We start from the raw sequence: 19,041 nt of genomic DNA, 5'->3' as shown, positions 1-19,041 counted from the left end.
ATTTAAATTGATAAAATATTTAAAATAATTTGAGTCAAAATTGAAAAAACTGGACCAAGCAAAATCAGAGATCATTATATATGGAGCGATAGATTTTTTTTTTATGTAAAACAATGAAAAGATAAAATATAAATTTGTATCACAAGAAAGGAATACACATATCAGTAAATGTTAAATGTTTAAAAATGACTTTATTTTTTCAAAAAAAAAAGATAAAGAAAATTATATAATTGTTAGAGGTAAACTAATACATTTTTTATATTTGACAATGAAGAATTCAAAAACAATTGAAAACAAAATGTCATTGTTAACTATTGCCCACGTATCATTCAAGCCCAAATGCCCTTGAAAAGGGGAGTTGTAGATGCAGTCTCCCCGAGAGTCCTGACCAAATCTGAACAAGATGGATCTGCTTCCCCTTCGGTCTCAAGTTCCAAACCCAACTCCTCGTCGATATCAGCAGGAATTCACATCCTTCATAGTTCAAAAAGTCAGGTGGATCAGCTGGATGATACCTGTTTTGCCCCAACTGTCCTTGCAGGTGAGCAGGGAAGGCTGCCTTGCGTTTCTTTTGAAGTCCCCTGAATTGGGACTTGCCAGGTTGTTCCGGATTCTTGATTTGTATCACGAATGAGCCTTCACGCTTAATGTTGAGTGATTCTTGGGGCTCATTCTCTTCATCTTCTGGAGGGAATTCAATTTCGTAGATCAGATGAGTGTGCATTTTCTTCTTCCCTGAATTGTGCCTCAGAATGCGGTAAACGCCTTCTCCCACCGCTCTCGCAGGAAAATTACGTCGGTGGCCTCTTGTTGAAGTATCATATTCCTTTGCACAACATTAACGTTTTAAGTCTTTGCATATGTAATAAGAAGGACAATATAGCCAATGAATGGAGCAAATTAATGCCTCCTTTCATAGCACTTTTCACATCTTCTATCTTCGTAGTCACCAATTCAACAAAACCCCAGAAAGGTTGAGACTTCTTGCTTGGATCCAGGGGTGGAGCCTCCTTATGTTATGGCCTCCCCAAAACTTTTAAAATTTTTTTCATAACATATAAAAAATTTTAAATTTTTTTATATATTCTATTACTTGCTCCCTCAAAATAATGTTTTATTTAATAATTAATATAAATAAAAAATAATAAAATGATTTCACTTATCTCACTTAACTTTAAATTTTTTAATTTATATTATTATTATTATTTTTATTTATTTTTTTTTATTCTATTTGTTCATATGTTATAAGTTTCTATAAATATTCTTTCTCAAATTTCTACAAACCATTAACCATGTTCTTTTTCTTTCTTTTTTGTTATGTAATATGTGATAGCTACCTTCTATTTGCCATGTTCTTCTTTTTTAAGTTACATAAATTTTATTTTCTATGATTTTAATTTTTAAAAATTAATAAATTATTATATAGTTCTCAAATATAAGTTGTAATATTACATTGTTACTTAAAATTTCATCAACGTATCATTTTTTTTATTAATCTTGATTATGTAAGAGAAAATTAAAATTAACTTGAGTATATTTTTTTTATGTGCTTTACATTTTATGTTTAATTAAAATGAAATTCTCTTGAATATATAGTATTTAAATAATTTTGATTGTATAAGAAAAAATTATTAATCTTATATATTATTTTTAACTATTTATATTTTACAAATTATAGTTTTATATTTAGTTTCATATTTTCATTATTGATTGAATTTAACATATTAATTTTTTAAAATTTTTAACTTTTATTTAATTGTGTTTAACTCTTCGATAAAATTTAGCTAGTTCCGTCCCTGCTTGGATTTGGAAGACTTTTTCGTCCCATAACAATGAACCTTAACAGTGGTTCCTTTTCAATATTTACTTCCTACAAGTGATTGAAGTTTCAAGTAACAAGCAATTTTTGAATCAACAAACAGAAAATATAGCATATATAGTCTCCAATCATGGTTTCCTGGTCAGGATTTCTAGTAGCAGTAACAACTATCTTCTATGTAGTAGACAGACTAATTAAACACACTTCTAATGAATTCTATGGTTCAGATTCATCAACTAGTAGATGTTAGAAGGTAAAACAAGATATACAAAATACTAAGATGAATGTACACATAGGCCTCATGAATTAAATTAATCTTCCTTTTATCTCACCTGTCTACCTTTTCCACCTTCATATTCATTCTTGCCCGACCCACTTTGACCTTGATTTGATTTCTCCTTGGCACCCTCCTCGCCAGACTGGGGGTCTTGCTTCTCTTCAACAAGTCTCTCACCGGACTCTGGGCGCAAGACAATGTACAACCGCTGCGCATCGTCAACTCTGTGAGCTTCCGGCTTGTTGACTTTAGGCCTATAGAAGAAGAATATTTCCCCTCTTTCCTGAATTTGGCCACAGCCAAGGAAATTAGCTCAGTGACCCTTCTTGAAACATTATTGCAATATCATTGTCACACTTATATTTACACCTAAAATCATAAACATGACATTTTTATGATAAATAAAGCAAAAGGGAGAGAATGATCAGATGAATAAAAAGACCTGAATCTCAACTTGGGCATCATCTCTGGTCTTGTGTTCTCGGCCTTGTCCCATTTCATTCTTCTCTGTCGTCTCCTACCACTCAGCACTGACCAGAATGAAGCAAAGTCACCGCTACTTTTGTCTGTTGTCTTAAAAAGGAAAGAAACCGTGCTGCTAGAAATCCAATGAGAAAACTTTCCGGATTGGGAAGAGCAAGACGACACCCTTCGAAGTTGATACAGCCAGAAACTTCCCTCTCTAGCCACGTTTCCTTCTGACATGCACCACCTTACTGTAGGCTGCCACGTTTCCTTACACATGGCCGTTTCAGAAACACACACAAAAAAATAACGGTGACGGTGACGGTGCCGGCGGAGGATAAAATGTAAGAGGGGCGTTTTTTTAAAGATTAATGTAAGTTACTATTTATAATAACAGTAAACATATAGTATAATGATTAATAAGATGATTTTTAATGTATGAGAAATAATTTTTTTTTTAATTGGGGGAAGGGGGTTTAAATTTGTTTTTTAATTAGAGAGATTATGCATGTGAAAAATAATATTATTTAAGACATTTATTAAAAAATTTAATGAATATTTACTTAAGTAAATAAGAGCTCCATTTGACTTGCTTCTTCAACTTGGAAAGAAATAGTAATAAAAGCTAGGTCCACATTTTATATTTAAAATTAATAATTTATCAATGTTATATAAAAATTTAAAAATATTAAAGTTGTTATGAAATAAATATAAAAGAACAACTATAAGAGAAATATAAAGGAAAGTATTTAGAGGGAGTAAGAAGATTTTATTCAAGTATATATTTACAAATGAAGTTAAAGGGTTTATTTATAAGCTAATAACCTCTTATCTAAATTGAATTTACAAGATGAAGATAATACTTAGATATTAGACGAATTAAATCTTAATCCAATCTAATTTACATCAAATATAGATATAGATAATATAAATGGATATTCACAAAAATATTCATAACACTCCCCCTTGAATATCCATTGTATTAAGAATATGCCTCGTTAAAACCTTACAAAGAAAAAATCTCATGGGAAAAAAATCTAAGTGAAAGAAAAAGAGTACATAATCTTTATAAGAATACGCTTTTAAAATACTACCTCATCAAAAACCTTATTAAGAAAAACTTAGTGGGAAAAACCTTGATGAAGGAAAAGAGTACAGTGCGTATTTTACTCCCCCTAATGACTGCATTATAGATATATTTAAAATGATACATTTCAGGTTTTCAAATATTGCAGTAGGAAGGGCTTTAATGAACAAATATGCTAGATTGTCACTTGGCTGAATTTGTTGAACACTTATTTCACCATTTTCTTAGAGATCATGAAGAAGAATTTTGGTGAACTATGTGTTTTGTTCGATCGCCTTTAATATATATTTCCTTTAGCTGTGCTATGCAAGTAGTATTATCTTCATATAACGTTGTTGGAATTTCCTTCTTGGTTGATATGCCATACGTTTCTCGAATATGTTAAATTACAGATCTTAACCAGACACATTCACGACTTGCTCATGAGTTGCTAAATTTTCTGCATGGCTAGAAGAAGTAGCAACTATAGTTTGCTTTATAAAATGCCATGAAATAGCCATACCTCCATATGTGAACAAATAACCTGTTAGGGATCGAGTTTTGTGTGGATCAAATAAATATCTTGCATTTATATAACGAATTAAATTTTATTTTGATGCATTTGAATAATATAAGCCTATATCCATTGCTCCTCGGAGATATCGAAGTATATGTTTAATTCCATTCCAATATCTTCGAGTTGGAAAAGAACTCTATTTTGCTAATAAATTCACAACAATTGATATATCAAGTCATGTATTGCTAGTAAGATACATTAATACTCCAATTTCAATAAGATACGGTACTTCAGGATCAAGAAGTTCTTTATTATCCTCACGAGGTTGGAAAAGATCTTTTTTAACATCTAATGACCTTACAACTATTGGTGAACTCAATGGATATACTTTCTCTATATAAAATCATTTTAGCATTTTTGTGATATAATTTGATTGATGGACAAAAATTCTATTTTCCAAGTGTTCAATCTAAAGACCCAAACAAAACTTTATTTTTTCCAAGGTCTTTCATCTCAAATTCTCTCTTTAAGTAATCCACAACTTTTAATAACTCTTCAGGAGTTCCAATAATGTTCAAGTCATCAACATAAATAACAATTATAATAAATTCATATTTAAACTCTTTTATAACATACATGAATATATAGGATTATTTTTATAGCCTTCTTTCAATAAATATGCACTAAGGCGATTATACCACATGTGTCTCGATTGCTTTAATCCATATACATATTTATTTAATTTGATTGAATAAATTTCTCGAGAATTCAAATGTTGTGATTGAGAAAACTTAAATCCTTCAGGGATTTTCATATAGATATCGTTATCTAGTGAGCCATATAAATAAGCTGTAGCTACACTCATTAGACGCATTTTAATTTTCTCATTTATTGCCAGACTAGTTAATATAGATTTGTAATTGTATCCACCACAGAGAATATCTCTTCATCTTCAATATTAGATCTTTAGAGAAAACCTTGTGCGACAAGCCGTGCTTTATATCTCATAATCTCATTTTTCTCATTTCATATTCGCACAAATACCCATTTATATCTCATTAGTTTTACATCATTTGATGTATAGACTACAGGTCCAAAAACTTCACGTTTTGCAATTTAATTTAATTCCACTTTGATTGTGTCTTTTTCACATTGACTAATCATTTATATGTCTACATTCTTCAATAAATATAAGTTCAAGATCCTCGTTTTTCTTTCATAATATTGAGCTCTATATTATATACAAATTATCGTCGACGTTTATTTATCGGTTCCATCTTTTCCCGTCATGATATAATTGATTGAGATATCTTTATTTTAATTGATTTCAGGTACCTAAATTTCTTCTGGAATGTTTATCAATTATGTCAAGGGTCTCTTCTAGAATTTCTACTTCCTATTTTTGACCATCTTAAATATTTGCTCCTTTTCTTTTTCGAGGATTTTATCTTTGGAACCGATTAGTATCCATGCTTCTAGCATGCCTTGTCCTACAAAAACATCAATGCTAATAGAAGCATTTGCAACTGGTATATAAGATTTAGTTATTCCTTTTAGGTCAGTAAATATGTCTAGCAACTGATTTACTATATTTTGTAAAAGAATTATCTTTTGAACTTCTTATTCACATTGATTTGTGTGAGGATCAAAACTAGATAATGATAATGTATTCCAAGATATTTCTTTTTCCAGCTGCTTATTTTTTCTCCCCCTAATGTTGGAAAAATTGTTTTGTCAATATGACAATTGACAAACTTTGTCATGATTAAATCTCCTATTGATAATTCTAAATATTCAATTACAAATGGAGATTCGTATCTAACATATATTTCAAACCTCCTTTGAGGACCCATCTTTGTGCGTTGTGGTGGAGTAATTAAAACATATACCGCACATCCAAAATTTCTTAGATGAGAAATATTTGGTTATTGACCATAAACCAATTATATAAGGAGAATTTGTAATAACTCGTTTGACCTGATGCATACAAATGCTACTACATCCAAAATGGCATGCCCCCAAGTAGACATAGGGAGTTTGAATTTCATAAGCTTGCAATCAGTTGAAAGTGTTTAATAAATAATTCTGCTAGACCATTTTGTATATAAACATAAGCAACAGGCTATTCAATAGTTATTCCAACTAATATGCAATATTAAAGGCTTGAGATGTAAATCCACCAGCATTATCAAGACAAATAATCTTGATTACATAACTAGGAAAATGTGCTTGCAAATGAATGGTTGCAAATGCCAAATTGCAAGCTGATAACAAGCACACATGTGACCATCTACTCGATGCATTGATTAAAACCGTAAAATATCTAAATGATTCACATGATGGATGTATGAATCCACATATAATCTTGAATATTATTAAAAAACGTAAAGAATTCAACCCCAACTTTAGCTAGTGATAGCCTTATAATTTATTTACCTTCAGAGCAAGCAGCACATAAAATTCATTAGATTGAAAACTCTTCTAGTTTTTTAATGAATGATCAATTTTCAATCATTTTTTGCATCATTATTGATTTGGGATGGTCCAACTAGTCATGCCAAACATTAAAATCATTAGTAAACTTCTAGTTTACTATGGGTTTTAATTATTTTGATTCTGAGAACAGAGCAAATAGTTTTTTTTCAACACACACTTTCTACTTGAGATAATAGATGTAATGTAGAGATATGAAGTGTCTCTTTCATTTGTTGTTTCAATATGATATCTATTCAAACGAATATCTTTAAAACTTAATAAACTTATTTGAGACTTAATAGAAAATAATACATCCTTTATTACTTTATTCCTCAAGGTAGTAAAATATTAGCTATTCTGGAGCCTCCAATTAATCTTGTACTGCTAGATATTGAACTGACATTGATTTTTTTTTTGTCAAGTAGGAAAATATTTATTGTCTTTAAATATAGTGTGTGTTGTAGCAATGTCTGCCAGACATATATTTACATTATTGATCTTAGATCCAACAAGATCAATATCTATATTTTCTTAAATAAAATAAAATACATACAATAAGAAACTTCCAAGTTAACATAAAAGAATATTAAATATAGAATTAAAACACATAATAAGAACATATCATTTAAATATAATGAAAACATATTAAAGCATCTTCCTAATATAATTATACTAAATATACTAATTACTATTAAGTTCATTCTCGGATATTTCTATTACCAATCAAATGATCAATTCTTTTTTCAGGATAAGAAAATCAATAATAGATATTTTTATTTCCAATCATGTAATCAATTCCTCTTTCAAGGTGGACACATGTCTTGATGTGCTATATCAACTTGGCTATAATTAAAATTATCACAAGATGTTTTAATTTTCAGTAATGCTTGATAAAATTTAAGACGTACAACAAGTACGTGACCAATAATTTTTCATGCCACATCAATAACAATACGTTTTCTATATTCCTTCTATTCTTTCATTATTTATCCACTTCTAGTGGGTTACAAGTATTCATCCACTTTTTGATGGGTTTTCCACTTCTAGTGGATTAGTGGGTTAAGGTATCCATCTACTTTTGATGCGTTGAAAGTATTCATCTATTTGTGGTAGGTTACAACCATACATCCACTTTTGGTTGGTGATCCACATATGATGGGTTATCCACTTTTAGTGGATTATAGGCATCCATCCATTTTTTATGGTAAAATTATCTATCCACTTCTAATGGTAAAATTATTCTTAAATTCAGATGATAAAATTATCCATCCACTTCTAGTGGTAAAATTGTAATTAAAATAGTGATAGTGTCACGACCCGGTACTCCCCTCGAGCCCGTGACAACCGCCGCGGTGTCCCGGTAGACACTTATTGCCCGGAATGTCAACCCGAAACCCCGCAAGGCTTTACTATCAGTTTCTCTGTTCCCTTGTGAGCAACCATTGTCAAATATCGTGTTCTAAAAGATTTTAAGCTGTTTCCAACTTTAAACAAATAAAATATTAATTTTTCGTCTCACAAGGGTATTTTGGTCATTTTTCTCAAAAATTTTAAAACTGGCTAAAACGTAATATACAAGTACAAAACACACAATTCATATTCAAAATGAGTTTAAAAGTCTAAAATCTTCATTTAAAACGAAATTATGGTTATTTGAATATAATAAGAAAATAAAAGAAATATTAAGTAAAATATTCTATTTTCTTATAAAACAATATTTATAGAGTTATACGTGAATAATTTTTATAACGTAAAAGCTAAATAAATTTATACATACTTAAATACAGTAAGCCAAAATATTTAATTTAATTTACAATAACAAGAGTGCCCCCGAATAAACAAAAGTAAAGAGGACTGTGAACCTACGGTTTGGAAAATGCAGATCCCACTGTAGTCCTCGATGAGATCAGCTATCTACAGTCTATACTGAACCTGAAATGGGTGGAAAGGAGGGTGGTGAGATTATAAAATCCCAATGAGTAAACAAACATCATCATAAACATCTAGAGTTGAGTACATGGAGACAATAAAGTAAATCATCATAAACTGGGTTATAGCATTAGAACACATTTTGTTCAAAACACGTAAAGAGGCTTATGAATCTCATAAAAATCTAGGCTTGTGCCATAAATCCATTCTCGGGGACACCTTGGCCGAGGCATCCTACCGAGACCGCCAAGGCTATTAAAATTCACATTTCACATAAATCATGTTTTTGTTTTGAAAACATAGCCGTTCCTTGGCGTTGGCTGAGTTCCCCCTCACGTGGTGGTTTAGCGTGAAGTGAACCCTAAACTTTACCCCAGGAGATACCCTACGCGCCTCTCCGTTCGAGGTAAGAATATAATGGGGTTTACCGTGCCCCTCTAAAAGGCTGGTCCACAGAAACCCCCTACTGCAGTGATTAATTAATATATAATCCACCATATAATAAAACTCAATAACATGATATGGCAATTTTGTAATTCGTAGTTTTTCAAGGTAACCAAACAATTCGCATTTCAATACAATTGCCAACTAGCCAATCATGCTCGATTTATCATAAGCCAGTTAATTTAAACAATCAAATTGCCACAATTAACAGTCTCCGTGTACTCTATTTTTCAAAATCACTATTAATTTCAAAACAATTTATAATTTAATTTCATTGAAACTCATTTATTCATAAAACATGAAAATTTATCTTTTTAAATTCCTTTTTCCATAGAATTCATGAAAGCATCTAAAAACCACCCTAGATAATTAAAATGACAGTAAGTTTACTCACAATGTCTAGAATGCAGACTTTCGAAGCACTCTGTCTACTGGTCCTCGGATGCAATTTCCTTGCCTTTATCGGAGGACTCACCACCTTGACACAGTACAAAATCGAGAGTTTCACCAAGTTGGTACTAAATCAAAATTAAACTAATTTAGACTACCAATGCATGATATGGAATGCAAAAATGCACTGGTAACTATCTAAACCCGGTATTGGCCTAATTCGTCTTATCACCCGATTAAATTCCTAACGGGTCCGTTTAAACTCCAATTTAATTCTTTTCAGTTTCTATACCTCAATTGCACCCAAATTAACTTAATGTCCCTCAGTGTGGTGCAAATTATCAGTCCCAACAGCAAATTACGAAAATACCCCTAGTGGGTAAAAATTCGTATTTTTGCTCCGAAAATTCCCATTATTTTTCTAGGCTCATAATTCATTATTCCTTAACCAATTCTCCTAGAATAAAATCAAACTCATCCTCACTCACTACATGGTAAATTCAGCCATTAATGGTTGGGGGAGAAAATAAATTCTTTTCTTGTTGTTTTGTTTCTAAATATGCTAAACTAACTAAAAACACTAACATAAATTAAAATCAAATAAATCCAACAACTTTCTCTCTCCTAACCCATTTTTTCAGAATTGAATTCATCATGAAAACATGTAATTTAATCATGGAAAATAAAGAGAAATGCTTGGGAATAAGAAAACTCAAGCTTAATAGAAAAAACTCACCTTTTTCACTTAATTTCCTTGAAAATTCACACTTTTTCTTTGATTTTCTCTCTCTAGGGTTTTGTTTTTGTTTTCTCTCTCTTCTTGCTGGTTTGGCCGGCCATGGGGTGGAAGATGGGCTGATTTTGTGCCTTTTAAAAAGGAAAATAATAAATTAATAAAGGCATGACACATGGCATCATGTCATTGGCCCGTTTTTAAAATTTTAAAAATTTAAACATTTTATCTCCACCACATGTTTAGTCAAGGGTCAAAGATGAAGACAAAGGAAGACCATGTGCTGGAAAAAATATCCTGGTGGTGGAAAATTACAATTTTGCCCCTGAGGTGGCAAAATTACCATTTTACCCCTATACTCCAAATTATACCGAAATTAAAATTTTTCACTTCTAAACCTCAAATCATACTTCAATAAGTCAAATTATACTCTAATAAGTCAAATGGGGTCAAAAAAATCTTTTCTAAAATTCCCATTTTATCCCCAGGTGGCAAATGACCATTTTGCCCCTAGTTAGTGAAAATTCCGATTTGACTCCAAATTGATCCTCAAACTCCAAATTACCATTTTAAGTCATCCATGAACTGTGAAACTCTTAATCTCACCTTAAAATTCCTATTTGATCTAGTTCGAGGATTAAATAAACTTTGTTGTTCCTCTAGGTACAATACCGACTTTTGTAAATTTTTCGGGACTCTCCTAGCATGCAATCATGCTATCATCACATGTAAGTCATGAATAGTATTTTATAAGGTCGGGCTTTACAGATAGTGTAAATTATTATGGCCATCATAATTAAAGGATATTGCATTCACTTTAAGGAATGGATGGATTCATGATTTTGACCATAATTATTAAATGATGTCACATTCACTTCAGGAAATATACGAATTTATAATTTTTTTTATTTGTAGCTCGTTTGTCGCATTTACTTCAGAGAATGAACATTCATAATTTTTATTAGTAGCTCGTTTGTCACATTCACTTTAGGGAATGAACATTCATAATTTTTATTAGTAGCTCGTTTGTCACATTCACTTCAGGGAATGAACATTCATGGTTTTTCATTAATAGTTATATAATAGCAAATTCACTTTCCAATCAAGAGATAGAATGTAATATATACAACATGATAGTAAATTTCATATTAAGGTTGATTTTAAGAGAATGGAAATACTAAAGAGATATTAAGTCACTTACATGATTTTCTAAAATCAGAAATCAAAACTCAATCATTAAAATCCTTTTGAAGCTTGAAGATAATGAAAATATAATAATTCTAAAACTTGAGAGATTAGAGAATCATGCTAATAATGTGTTATGAAATAAATCTAAAAGAACAACTATAAGAGAAATATAAGAAAAAGTATTCAGAGGAAAGAAAGTATTTAGAGGGAGTAAGAAGATTTTATTCAAGTATATATTTACAAATGAAGTGAAAGGGTTTATTTATAAGCTAATAACCTCTTATATAGATTGAATTTACAAGATGAAGATAACACTCAGATATTAGAAGGATTAAATCTTAATCCAATCTAATTTACATCAAATCTAGATATAGATAGCATAAATGGATATTCATAAAAATATTCATAACAAAAGTCAAAATGTTTTTTTATCTTCATAATTAAAAGTGAATATTTAATTTGAGAAAAAAACTGTAAAATTTTAAAATTCATTATATCAATATAATGATTCTAATGTACATAGCTCCCTTAGAACTCAACACATGGTTTTGTAATTTTTAAGTTTCTAAGGGGCATTTTTGGGTTTTCATTCTAATTGATGGGTTTGTTTTTGCTCTCCATGTTTTGTTAACAGTGGTGCCCTCATCGGTTGATCCACTTTCTTTCTGATTCCGACATAAGAAAAATCTTCTTTTTTCTAAAAATTTACACAACACTAAGGCTATGGCTACATTCAAGAAGGTCTGGGAATCGGTGTCGAATCGTTCATGTTTGAACTCCAACTCAACCACCCACTTGTTAAAAAACAAAGAAGCAAAAGCTGGAGACTGTTTCTATAGGGAGATCACTCCTATTTTCTTATTCATAAATGACTGAAATTAACCTCTTAAATAGGCTTACATGATAACAAAAATAATTAAAATTTAGCAACTAAGCTACTAACGTGCAGACTCAACATCACGTTTATTAACTAACCAAAAAACTAGGAAAATATCTCAATTGATTTTGGCTCATTAAACAACACTCCCCTTTGATTCAAAATCGGTTACTCCTAATTGCCCTGTGAAAAAAGTTGTACTTGCTTTGTGAAAGTGACTTAGTAAAAACATCTAAAACTTGTTCATCTGTGCCACAAGACTTTAGCTTGATCTCTTTGCTTGCAATCTTGCTTCGAATGAAGTGATAACGAAGTTCGATGTGCTTAGTTCTTCCATGAAAAATTGAATTTTTCACCATTGAAACAGCAGACTTGTTGTCACAAAAGATTGATATTGGACCTTTTTGCTTTTGATTAAGATCAATCAACAATCTTCTTAGCTAAATCGCTTGACACGTTGCTGCAATATAGTTAGCTTCAAAGGATGATATGGTCACTGTTTCTTTCTTCTTTGAGCTCCATGTGACAGCTCTAGAACTAAAGGTGAAATACTACTAAATGTGCTTTTCCGATCGTTAATGCATCATACCCAATCACTATCTATAAAGCCAATCAACTTGAAATTTGAGACTTTGGAGTACAAAAACCCAAAATCCATAGTCCTTGCAACATTACAAAGGATTTTTTTTGTTGCACCAAGATGTTGTTTACTAGGACTATGCTTAAACCTAGACACTTGGCTGATTGAAAATGCAATAACTAGATGGGTGTTAGTGAGATAATTCAGCCTACCTACGAGACTCCTAAAGAATTTCAAGTTGGCCTTCTTTGTTTCATCTTCGAGTTGCAGTTTTTCATTCACATTCATTATAGTAGCTGACAATTTGCAGGTCTCCATTTTGAATCTCTTTACAAGATTTGTTGCATACTTCCTTTGGGAGACAAAAATTCCATCACTTCCCTGTTTCATTTCAAGTCCAAGAAAATATTGCAACATACCCAGATTTGTCATCTTAAAATTTTTCATCATGCATGACTTAAATTCAACAAGTAGAGACTCCGAGAACCCCATATAAATAATATCATTAACATAAAGGCACACAACCAAGAAATTAGCATTACCTTGCTTCTTGAGATATAGAGTGGGTTCATTCTCACTTTTAGTAAACCTATTCTCATGAAAGAAAGCATCAATTTTACTGTACCAAGCTCATGGAGCTTTTTTGAGCCCATAAAGATCTTTCCTCAACATGTACACTTTATTTTCACTACCACTAATAGTAATGCCTTGTGGTTGAACCACATAAACTTCTTTTTCTAAATCTCCATTCAAAAAAGCAGACTTAATATCAAATTGATAAACAAGCCAATGCACCAAGGCAAGTAAAATTCTCACAATTTCAAATTTATCAATAGGAGAAAAGGTATATTCTTTAATTTTAAGATTTTGCATAACATATACATAAATTGTACTTGAGCATCAGTAACCAAGAAATCGAGACTTAGAACAGAGCCGGCCCTTGGGTGAAACCACCCAAGCAAGGGCTTTAGGCCTCCAATTTGAGGAGGCCTTATAATTTTATAATATAATTTATTCTATTAAAAATATATAAAAATAAAAAATAATTAATAAAATTACCTGTTTTCTCACTTTCTTAATTATATGTCTAATAAATCTCTATTTTCTATCACTTTCTAATTTCTAGAATGCTATATTATTTTCAATCAACTAACAGTCATATGTATTTAATCATCTCCAACAATTATTTTTTTTCTCATTTATTGCTCCTATTTTCAATCAACATATTTAATGATTTCTAACAACTATTTTTTATCCTTTATATAAAACCAATTATTTCTTTTTCAATGTATAATATCTACTTTTGAATTCTTCTTTTCTCATTTGCTATTTCTTCCTTCTTCCTTTGACTTCAATTTTCCTCCAAATAATACACAAAAAGTCTGTTATGCTATTATCTTCATAAAACTATGAGCCTCATTTGCGATTTGCAATAAGCATTCAACAATTAAATACTATTGTTCTAATATTTACAGACCTTTTTACTTTAATTTAGAATTTATATTATATTATTATATTGCCTTTATTTTTTGTGATAGTTAATTTATTTGAATTACAAATTTTGACTGTTAATTTTGTATTAGCCATTTAAAAATATAAAAATTTTGCATCTAAAAAAGCTAGAAGAATAAAAACTTAATAACTTTTTTTTTAATTTTCATAAAAGAAGTCCTCATTGAATATTTCGCTTTAGGCTTTTGAACTTATTGAGCCACCCCTGACTCAGAAGTATGGTTGGTCGACAAGGGTCAATTGATTCCCATATACGTACTACCCTTGCTTTCATTGATGCAAGTTGCTGAAAAGGGCGTAAATATTATAGAAATTGGTCTTTCATTGTTGTTGTGTGCTTATGTTGATTCAAACAAAAGCAAAGATCAGTGAAGGTTGTTGTAATAAAGTCTTGTATGATAAGCGTATAATCATAACCTACCTTAGAAAGCATATACAATTAATCTATCTGGTAAATAATTAAAACCAACTCAAGAAAGTGAGTGAAACAGTAATGAATTATGCAGTGGGACAAAATTGCAATCAAGAAACATTTATATATATATAACTAATATAAATAAAATAAAAATAAATGTTGTTATGTAGTTGTACAAAGATATTGTGCCAAACTTGAATCTAAATTCTCAAAATTTTTTTGTAAACTATATTTTCTGTTTTTGCAGTAGCGGAACCATCTTTATTTGTGACTAAGATTTTCAATCCACTTTGAGATCTCACTCTTGACAAAGCTACATATAATTGACCATGTGTGAAGAAAGATTGAGGTAAATGTAAACCAATTTTGTCGAGAGTTTGGCCATGGCTTTTATTGATTGTCCTACCATAACATACCCTAATAGGGAACTATTTTCTTGTGAATACAAATGGGCATTTATGATGTTTGGTCGTTAATACTATTCGAGGTATGAAAAATCGAGTATTTGTTTCAATGTTAGAAATGATATTGCCTTCAATTATATTAGGAGCTAATTGTGTGATTATAAGTCTGGTTCCATTGCATATGCCAGAATTTTGGTTTAGATTTCTTAATAACATAATGATAGCAACCACTTTTGAATGTAAAGCATGGTCTAGTAGGCTAAGAAATTTAAGGGAGTTCAAGAATTCAATTGGATAAAGTAATTGGTGATTTGACATACTATGTGATGCTTTTGAAATTGCCACTACTATATTATGTTTTTCCAATACCTGGTACTAAAACAAGTGCATATGCATTTATTAAATTGATAACTCTATTATATAAAGTTATTTTGATACATTTTGGGGGCTTAAGTAGTTAGGTCTTTAAGATTTTAGTTTTGAATTTGAGTAATTTAGGTGTTTTAAGTTAAATTACATGTTGATTAGTTTAATTTAATATATTTTAGTTTAATGTTATGTTATTTTATTTTAAATTACTTTAAGAATAGTTATTGCTGATTTTTTTTATTACTTTTGTAAGAAATTTGATGAAAAAGGCTCATTTGATGAAAATTCGTGTAAGAGTGGTGATGGCTTCATTTGTATATGCTATAGTATTTTAAGAATAACTTGAGTTACAGAAGTCCAAATGATGTAATTTTTGGACCATTCGAAAGATAACAAATTGGGATACAACTTTGATGTTTACCACTTTGCACAGTTTTAATTGAAAGATGGTCAAAATTCTTGTTGAAAGTACTACACTAGAAGGGAAGTAGTCAAAACAAAAAAGTCAGAGTCGCGACTTTAGATGTTGAGAGCCACGATGATGAAGAGGAATGTAGCATGGGCAACATTCCAAAGAAGTGAGAGTTGCAGCTCTCACTATTGAGAGCCACAGTGCTCAAGGTGTTTTCCAAAAATAAACATCCTACGAGATTTTGGAAGTTAGGGCCTTTGGAGGCTATTTAAAAAGCCTTCTTCAGAGGTTTCTTAAGGAGGACAGCAAGCAACAATTCTAAAGAATTAGAGCCAAGAACGTAGCAAGAAAGCAAGAGAGGTTGAGAAAGATTCAAGATCAAAAGCTTTAATAATAGTTTCATTCTTTGTTTCGTGTTTCTTGTATTTTCTTTGACATAGATTCATGGATAAATTTCTTCGGATGACATGTTATTTGAATATTATGAACGAATTTGTTTTTCTAGGATTATGATGGATTTCAACATGCAGTTTGAATATTTGTTTCTCTTTGATTTTCTATAAATGGGTATAATTTTGCTTATTCAAGTCTGTTCTTAATGCTTTTAATTGCCTGATCAAGAATTAACTGATTTGTGAATCCAATTGAGACTCAATAAAGGGATTTTAGATTGGACTAAGATTTGAATAACGTATGTTTATGTCACTTAGGTGATCTAATTCACAATTAGGGTAGACATACGCCAATTGCCGTACATAGCCAAATTAGAACACTAGTTTAATGAACCTTATTTAATTGATTGCTATAAACATATATTAAAACCTTATTTGTGCAAGCATCTCGACAGAGACTTGTATATAACTTTGGATTCTAGGTTAGTAAAACCACCCATGAAAGTAAATAATAAGAGAAGTTAGTGTCAAATAAAGTGTTGAATGAATTTATAATCCTAGGTTTTAATCTATTGCCTTTCTCAAGTGAATTTTTTAGTTATTGTTCATTAATTTAATTTTTGCTTTAATTTAGTATTAGTTGAATTTCTAAAAAATTGAGTTACTTGAATAAGATTATTTAGTCATAATTTTAATACTTAGTGAAAAATTAGGTGCAAAGCCCTTTGGGATATGATTTTGGTCTTATTTGATATGTATAATTGCGTGTGCAAAATCAACAAGTTTTTGGCATTGTTGTTGGGGGTTTGTGTTTCCTATTTATTTTGTTAATATTAAAATTCAACAAATTAATCTTAATTTGAGTTTTTTTTTTTTGTTTTTTAGGTTAGTTCCGTTGTTGTATAAGTAGAGCAAAAAGCTTAGAGATTATATCATGTGATCCAGAAATTGAGAGAACATTTTGAAGACTTTGACAAGAAAATCAACAAGGTTGTGCTTAAACAAGTACAATGGTTGATTGACAGGGTGACTAGCAAATCCAAAAGTGAGTAGTAGTTGAAAATCGTTGCTTAAGGGATTATGTTGTTCCATTGGTACAAGGAATTTTATCGAGTATTCGGAGGCTGTCTATTCAAGCTAACGATTTTGAGATTAAGCCGGTTATCATCAACATGATTCAAACTTCAGTCCAGTTTGGAGGCTTGCCAAATGATGATCTAAATTCCCATATTTCAAACTTCTTGAAGATATGAGATGCCTTTAAACACAATGGTGTCATAGATATGCAATTTGTTTGAGGCTTTTTCTTTTTTCATTGAGGGATGCTAAAGCATGGCTGAATGCACTCCTTACTGGATCCATAACAACTTGGGATGATTTTGCTCAAAAGCTCCTTGCTAAGTTATTTCCTCTAGCCAAGACAGCAAAAATGAGTAATGATATCACATCATTCATGTAGCTAGATTCTGAATTGTTGTACAAGGCCAGGGACAGATACAAAGATTTACTAGGCATTATTCTCACCATGGTTTTCCAAAGTGGCTTTAAGTGCAGACGTTCTATAATGGCTTGAGTGGTCATGTTTGAACCACCATTGATGTTGTTGTGGGAGGTGCTTTAATGGTTAAATCAATTGATCAGGCATACGATTTGTTGGAAAAGATGGCTTCAAACAACTACCAGTGGCTAGTAGAGCGATCAATGAATAGGAGAGTAGCTAGAGTTCATGATGTAGATGCCATTTTGACATTATCAGTATAGGCAACAGTTCTAACTAAGAAATTGAATCTTTTGGTACTAACTCCATTCAATGTCCTTTGACATAAGGGCAAAATGGTCATTTTGCCACCTAAGGGCAAAATTGGAATTTTACATCACCCAACACTTGTCATGACTAAGGATTTTATCCATTAACATTTTATATTATGGATAATTGAGATATTTTATGTTGTGGTGAAAGAAAGCTTAGTTGTTAAGTGTTAAACATGGACCAATGGAATGGTGACAAGTGGCAAGCTTTCATTTTTTTATAATTTACATTAAAAAATCAGCACATGACTCTCCCATTTCACTCCCATATGTTCGGCCTCACCAAGGAAAAGAGGAAAGAAAGAAAGAACAAAACCTCGTTAGAAAAATTCAAGAGAAAATTTTGGAATTTCAAGGACTCAAGTGACAAAAGGTAAGATTTTTCAATTTTAGCTTAAGATTTATCTTTCCTAAGCATTCTTTCTCATTTTTCATGGTTGAAATTCACGATTTCATGATGGATCCCTTGTTGGCCGAACCTAGGGGGAGAAGATTTGATGATGAATTTAGTTGGAAAATATGCTATTCTAGTGTTTTTAGTTGGTTGGTGATGTGTAACATGAAAAGCAAACAAGAAAAATTCATGTTCTTCCATCACCTTCATTCGCCGAATCTTCCTTATGGTATGTTGATGGTGGATTTGATATTATTTCAAGTGATTTGGTTAGGAACTAATGATTTATGGTGTAAAAAAAAAAATCAAGTATGAAAAACCATAGTGTTTATGGACCCACCATGGCCGAATTTCATAAGGAACCTAGTGATGATGATTCTTGTGATATCTTGTGTTATTTAGTTAGAATTTAATGAATGGTGGTGATGGAAATTGAAAATGGTAATTTTAAAGTATAGTTCTTTTAGTAAATAAGTTGAATAACAATGAGAAAGTCAAGCTCATTGAGGCGTTTTGGTGTATTTTGGGACATTGGAAGTGTGATGAATATAATTGGAGTCAATTTGGATGTTTT

The 19,041-nt window shown here is 31.0% G+C and overlaps 1 protein-coding gene across 1 annotated transcript; it reads right to left on the bottom strand.

The window, feature by feature from the left end:
* LOC18595561 lies at positions 239-2,832 on the bottom strand. The gene is given in 6 exon segments (XM_018122981.1): positions 239-460; positions 463-828; positions 908-996; positions 1,809-1,870; positions 2,152-2,379; positions 2,539-2,832. Coding segments are annotated over 6 exon segments (930 nt in total). The 5' UTR covers positions 2,593-2,832; the 3' UTR covers positions 239-329.

This window comes from Theobroma cacao, chromosome 6 (assembly GCF_000208745.1).
Source record: "Theobroma cacao cultivar B97-61/B2 chromosome 6, Criollo_cocoa_genome_V2, whole genome shotgun sequence".
NCBI lineage: Eukaryota > Viridiplantae > Streptophyta > Magnoliopsida > Malvales > Malvaceae > Theobroma > Theobroma cacao.
Note: the sequence above shows the minus strand (reverse complement) of the source record. Positions and strands in the feature narration are given on the sequence as shown.